We start from the raw sequence: 7,050 nt of genomic DNA, 5'->3' as shown, positions 1-7,050 counted from the left end.
GTATGTGTTTTATGAGCAGAATTCTACTGATATATTGTGCCTGGGGTGCCATTAATGGGCCTATTATTACTAAGGCCTATTATTTTGCATCCTAGATAATGAAACAATGCATTGTGTAATGTTGGCATGTGTGCCAGCTGCTGAGATGATTGGATACGAGTCAACGATAGAACCATAGTGAGGGGATGTGCGGGTCAGGGAGTTGAATAGACCTGAAGGGTGTTTTGTCTCTCGCTGTCTATCCTAACCTCTCATGCCCACCTTTATCTCTTTCTCTCTTACTCACTTTTTTGAGATATGAAAACAGCAGAAAAAAAATGATTTTGGGAACTGGAATATCCAACAATTAAATGTCATTGTTGGATATACAATGGCTAGACTATCTTGTCTGATGCATCTCACGCTCTCTCAATTGAATCAAGTTTATTAACATGGAAGGTGAAGGAGTTTGCATTGTTAAAATGAAGGAGTCCCACACTAATAACCCTTTCTCTTTCCATCTCTCTCGCAGGCCTACGAGAGGCGATTCCCCACGTGTCACCTGATTCCCATGTTTGTGGATAGCGAGGTGTTGGAGGAAACTGAGAGCGAGGACGGAGCCATACACCAGGTCCAGCGCCGCTGCAAACTGGACGTGGACGCCCCTCGTCTCCTCAAACGGGTACGGCTAACTTGTCGCCAACTTCTCTCTTGCGTCTTGTCAGTCAATCAATCAAATGTAATTATTTAAAAAAATTGTCAGTCAATGTGAGTCTTGTACTTGAAGTCAATCAACCAATCCAATGTATTTATAAAGCCCTTTTTGTACGTCAGGGTTTGTCAAAGGGCTTTACAGTAACACAGCCTAGACCCCAAAGGCCAAGCAGAAGCCATATGAGTGTTTGAGTATTGTTTAAAGTTTCCGCTCAATGTTTCCAGACTTCTGTGAAATATGACCTATAATTACTTCAAATATGAGTGAAATAGTTTTCCTTCCAAAAATGTTAATTAAGTATGTTAACCTCTTGGGGCTAGGTGGGACGCTAGCGTGCCACCCGTGGTGCACTCCATCAACAGCAGGTGCATTTCAAGAGCGGCAAATTTGAATCCAAATAAATGTCAAAATTCAAATTTTTCAAAAATACAACTATGTTACACCATTTGAAAGATAAACATCTCCTTAATCTAACCACGTTTTACGATTTCAAAAAGGTTTTACGGCGAAAGCATAAATTTAGAGTATGTTAGGACAGTACATTTACAAGAGTTGTGTGTAATGTTTTGTCAAGTCAAAGACAGGGTCACCAAAACCATAAAACCAGCTAAAATGATACACTAACCTTTTACAATCTCCATCAGATGACACTCCTAGGACATTATGTTAGACAATGCATGCATTTTTAGTTCTATCAAGTTGATATTTATATCCAAAAACAGCGTTTTACTATGGCATTGATGTGGAGGAAATCGTTTCCCTCCAATAACCGGCAGTCAAGTCAGCGTCACAAATTAAATAATTAAAATTAGAAAACATTGGTAAAATATTATATTGTCATTTAAAGAATTATAGATTTACATCTTTTGAACGCAATCAACTTGCCAGATTTAAAAATAACCTTACTGGGAAATCACACTTTGCAATAATCTGAGCACTGTGCCCAGAAAAATACGCGTTGCGATACAGACTAGACGTCATGTTGGGGAGATCTAAAATCGAAAATACTATGTAAATAATCCATTACCTTTGATTCTCTTCATCAGATGTCACTTCCAGGTATCACAGGTCCATAACGAATGTAGTTTTGTTCAAAAAAGCTCATCATTTATGTCCAAAAATCTCCGTCTCGTTAGCACATGATGTAAGCCAGCCGGACTTCTCGTCATGAACGAGGGGAAAAAATATATTTCCGTTCGTTCAAACATGTCAAACGTTGTATAGCATAAATCATTAGGGCCTTTTTTAACCAGAACATGAATAATATTCAAGGTGGACGAATGCATAGTCTTTTATAACGTATTGGAACGAGGGTACCCAACATGAAGTAGCGCCAGGTGTCTAATGGGACATCACCGTTCCATGGCTCTTGTTCGGTCAGATCTCCCTCCAGAAGACTCAAAACACTTTGTAAAGGCTGGTGACATCTAGTGGAAGCAATAGGAAGTGCCAAAATATTCCTAAACCCCTGTGTTTTTCAATGGGATAGGTTTAAAGTCAATACAACACATCAGGTATCCACTTCCTGTCAGAAAATGTCTCAGGGTTTTGCCTGCCAAATGAGTTCTGTTATACTCACAGACACCATTCAAACAGTTTTGGAAACTTTAGAGTGTTTTCTATCCATATATAATAAGTATATGCATATTCTAGTTACTGGGTAGGATTAGTAACCAGATTAAATCGGGTACATTTTTTTTATCCAGACGTGCAAATGCTGCCCCCTAGACCCAACAGGTTAAAAATTAGCTTTTCTGTGTTGGAATGGTGTTGGCTTACCCCAACCAAAGAGTGGTGTTGCTGTATACTGGTCATTAAAAATATTGAAGATGATATTTTCTATGAGGAAATAGCCAGCATTTATTTTTTTAACGGTCTGTTTGAGATACAAGTTTGAGGTGTTTTTCTCCAATTTATGCTTTGGCCACAAATACGAGTAGAGGACGAGTCAGCAACATTATTTGTATCCGAGTTAAAATTAATATTCTGTTAAGTGAGATTTTCAGGGGACAGTTTAAATAAAGTTGCATTTGAAACATCCGTAGCTTGTATTCTAAGCGAAGCTGACATGACAAATAAAAACAAATCAAAAAACCTTAGGTAACACGCAAATCAGGCATTGGCCATTTTGTAATCAGTGTATCGGTTTTTCCTTTTTGACCATTTTAGTTTTGCTGCAACTGGTTTCATGAGTGTCCTTTGTGTGCAGATTGCGGGGGTGGACTATGTGTACTTCAGCCAGGAGAACACTCTGAACAAGAGAGAGAGGACGCTCCATATCGAGTCCCACAACGAGACCTTCTCCAACAGAGTCATCATCCACGAACTCTGCAGCTACTCGGTGTGTTACACACACACACACAAGCTACCTGTCTATTCGCTAATACACATTCAAGCCTTGGCTTTATTGTGTCAAACTTATGCACACACACTCGCACTCAATCACACACTCACAAAGCCCTGTTAAACCACTTTGAAGCCAGCTGCCGGCAGTACACCTGTGCATTCACAATGTCTCTTCAAATGGACGGATCAAGCGGTGTTCCAACCAGCTCCTGATATGGAGCTACACACACGTCACTTCAGTCTGAGTTTTATATCACCTCACACGACACTGACACGCACACAGCCCTGTAAAAGCAATTTGTAGACGGCACACTTGTGTCTGAAAGCCCTTCCCTCCAATGCAGTCACAATGCAGAGAAAGCTGTGTTCCAACCAGCCTCTCATATGCTGCTTCCTTCCCACTGAATAATTCAGACCTCCCATTGTTCCCTGCAGCACTCCGCCTCAATACACTCACGCACTGTTCTGGAGTCAGTTCTTTCACACCTCCCAGGCCTACTGCAGTGTGTTGTGGCACTCCCTACTCTGACCTCAGTGCTACTCTCAGCCAGAGATAACAGGTATCCAACGCCAGAGCTAGTCGAAGAGCTACACTTTCAGAAGTCGTGTGTCACGGAGGGATCACTGTATGACTTGCCTCGGTTTGCCTAGCGGTGTCTGACATTCAACACTCTCACTCCCAGTCCAGTCTAACACACTCCACTCACTGACATTCAACACTCTCACTCCAGTCTAACACACTCCAATCACTGACATTCAACACTCTCACTCCCAGTCCTGTCTAACACACTCCACTCACTGACATTCAACACTCTCACTCCCAGTCCTGTCTAACACACTCCACTCACTGACATTCAACACTCTCACTCCAGTCTAACACACTCCACTCACTGACATTCAACACTCTCACTCCAGTCTAACACACTCCACTCACTGACATTCAACACTCTCACTCCCAGTCCTGTCTAACACACTCCACTCACTGACATTCGACACTCTCACTCCCAGTCCTGTCTAACACACTCCACTCACTGACATTCAACACTCTCACTCCAGTCTAACCCACTCCACTCACTGACATTCAACACTCTCACTCCAGTCTAACGCACTCCACTCACTGACATTCAACACTCTCACTCCAGTCTAACGCACTCCACTCACTGACATTCAACACTCTCACTCCAGTCTAACGCACTCCACTCACTGACATTCAACACTCTCACTCCAGTCTAACGCACTCCACTCACTGACATTCAACACTCTCACTCCAGTCTAACGCACTCCACTCACTGACATTCAACACTCTCACTCCCAGTCCAGTCTAACACACTCCACTCACTGACATTCAACACTCTCACTCCCAGTCCAGTCTAACGCACTCCACTCACTGACATTCAACACTCTCACTCCCAGTCCAGTCTAACGCACTCCACTCACTGACATTCAACACTCTCACTCCCAGTCCTGTCTAACGCACTCCACTCACTGACATTCAACACTCTCACTCCAGTCTAACGCACTCCACTCACTGACATTCAACACTCTCACTCCCAGTCCTGTCTAACGCACTCCACTCACTGACATTCAACACTCTCACTCCAGTCTAACGCACTCCACTCACTGACATTCAACACTCTCACTCCCAGTCCTGTCTAACACACTCCACTCACTGACATTCAACACTCTCACTCCCAGTCCTGTCTAACACACTCCACTCACTGACATTCAACACTCTCACTCCAGTCTAACACACTCCACTCACTGACATTCAACACTCTCACTCCAGTCTAACACACTCCACTCACTGACATTCAACACTCTCACTCCCAGTCCTGTCTAACACACTCCACTCACTGACATTCGACACTCTCACTCCCAGTCCTGTCTAACACACTCCACTCACTGACATTCGACACTCTCACTCCCAGTCCTGTCTAACCCACTCCACTCACTGACATTCAACACTCTCACTCCAGTCTAACGCACTCCACTCACTGACATTCAACACTCTCACTCCAGTCTAACGCACTCCACTCACTGACATTCAACACTCTCACTCCAGTCTAACGCACTCCACTCACTGACATTCAACACTCTCACTCCAGTCTAACGCACTCCACTCACTGACATTCAACACTCTCACTCCAGTCTAACGCACTCCACTCACTGACATTCAACACTCTCACTCCCAGTCCAGTCTAACGCACTCCACTCACTGACATTCAACACTCTCACTCCCAGTCCAGTCTAACGCACTCCACTCACTGACATTCAACACTCTCACTCCAGTCTAACACACTCCACTCACTGACATTCAACACTCTCACTCCAGTCTAACGCACTCCACTCACTGACATTCAACACTCTCACTCCAGTCTAACGCACTCCACTCACTGACATTCAACACTCTCACTCCAGTCTAACGCACTCCACTCACTGACATTCAACACTCTCACTCCAGTCTAACGCACTCCACTCACTGACATTCAACACTCTCACTCCCAGTCCAGTCTAACGCACTCCACTCACTGACATTCAACACTCTCACTCCCAGTCCTGTCTAACACACTCCACTCACTGACATTCAACACTCTCACTCCCAGTCCTATCTAACACACTCCACTCACTGACATTCAACAAAATATATTTTGATACAATCTCGGGATGTGTGTGAATGTGCTGTCTGTGCTTGATACCGCCACAAAATTCCCTCCTATCAATATTTGTTGGCATATAACGGCACAACCTGTCAGTATTGGTATAATGCCAGTGGACAGTGTGTCATCGGTACGCACTCCCACACATAGCTGAGGATGTGTAGCTTGTAGTGTGCGTCAGCAGTCATATTGGCGTGTGTGGTTGCCACGGTAACACATGTATATTCTCTTTTGTGTGTGCGCAGGCCCACCCTGAGAATGAGGACTGGACGTGTTTCGAGCAGTCGGCCAGCCTGGACATCAAATCGTTCTTTGGCTTCGAGAGCACGGTGGAGAAGATGGCCATGAAGCAGTACGCCAGCAGTATCAAGAAGGTGTGTGTGTGTGTATGCGAGAGAGCCAGATCTGATCAGGGTCATATTCATTAGACACTAACAGTAAGAAACAGACTGAAAGGTGGCAGGACTACCTGAACCTTGTCCAATAAGAAATGTTGCTTTTCGTTTACCGTTGGTACGTTGCGCCCTAATGAATACAACCCAGATGTATCATATTTAGAGAATTCACCAGAGGTCAAACATTCCCCTCATGCAAAAAATTATTAATCCAACTAGGTTTCATTTCAACTCAATAAGTGAATTGAAATTCCAATTAAAAAATAACCTAATTGTATTGGGAATTGAGTTCATCTCCTGCATTGAGTTAAATGAAAAGGAACCGGCCCAACCATGGAATTCAGTGTTGATACAGCAGACATACCATTGGGCCGTGAGTGGTAAGTTCTAGTGCTAAGTGGCTCTTATTATGTAATGTAAGCCAATTTGCCGAGCCAATGTAAACAAAGGTAAGCTCCTAGTCCCTATTTAGCCTCCTTCCATATTAATAACTCTAACTCGGTCTTCTTTTTCTCACTCTGTCGTTCTTTCTCTCCTCCCCCATACTCCCACCTCCCCCCTCTCTCCATCTCTCTTGCTCTCCCTCCCTCCCTCCCTCCCTCCCTCCCTCCCTCCCTCCCTCGTCTTCAGGGTAAGGAGATAATTGAGTTCTACCTAAACCAGCTAGAGGAAGAGGGGATAAGCCACGTGCCCCGCTGGACTCCCTCCCTGGATGCTCCCTCCTCCTCCTCTTCCTCCGTCACCACCAAACCTGTCTGTGCCACCCCAAAGCTCCTCCAGCTGGAGCTGCCTGTCACGCCCGCCGTCTCAATCCCCGTGTCCACTGATGCCAATGACCATGAGATTGCCACTGCCATCAATAATGATGCCACCCAAAGTGATGCCACCAGCAACGATGCCACTAGCCAACCTGAGAACCAGATGGAGAACCAGACGGGCACTCCTGATGGTTAGTACT

At 44.5% G+C, this 7,050-nt stretch overlaps 1 protein-coding gene across 6 annotated transcripts in view; it reads left to right on the top strand.

Moving 5' to 3' along the window:
- The window catches only part of LOC106564923 (SEC14-like protein 1), a 70,092-nt gene that overhangs the window by 53,135 nt on the left and 9,907 nt on the right, over window positions 1–7,050 (top strand). For all 6 annotated transcript variants that reach the window (XM_045691264.1, XM_014131452.2, XM_014131451.2 and 3 more), the window contains 4 exons: window positions 512–661; window positions 2,904–3,035; window positions 5,943–6,071; window positions 6,723–7,041. In XM_045691264.1, coding sequence (XP_045547220.1) covers window positions 512–661; window positions 2,904–3,035; window positions 5,943–6,071; window positions 6,723–7,041 — 730 coding nt within the window. The remainder of the gene's footprint in view (window positions 1–511; window positions 662–2,903; window positions 3,036–5,942; window positions 6,072–6,722; window positions 7,042–7,050) is intronic.

The sequence above is a fragment of the Salmo salar genome, chromosome ssa12 (assembly GCF_905237065.1).
Source record: "Salmo salar chromosome ssa12, Ssal_v3.1, whole genome shotgun sequence".
NCBI classification, from domain to species: Eukaryota; Metazoa; Chordata; class Actinopteri; order Salmoniformes; family Salmonidae; genus Salmo; species Salmo salar.
This window is presented reverse-complemented; position numbering and strand designations above follow the sequence as displayed.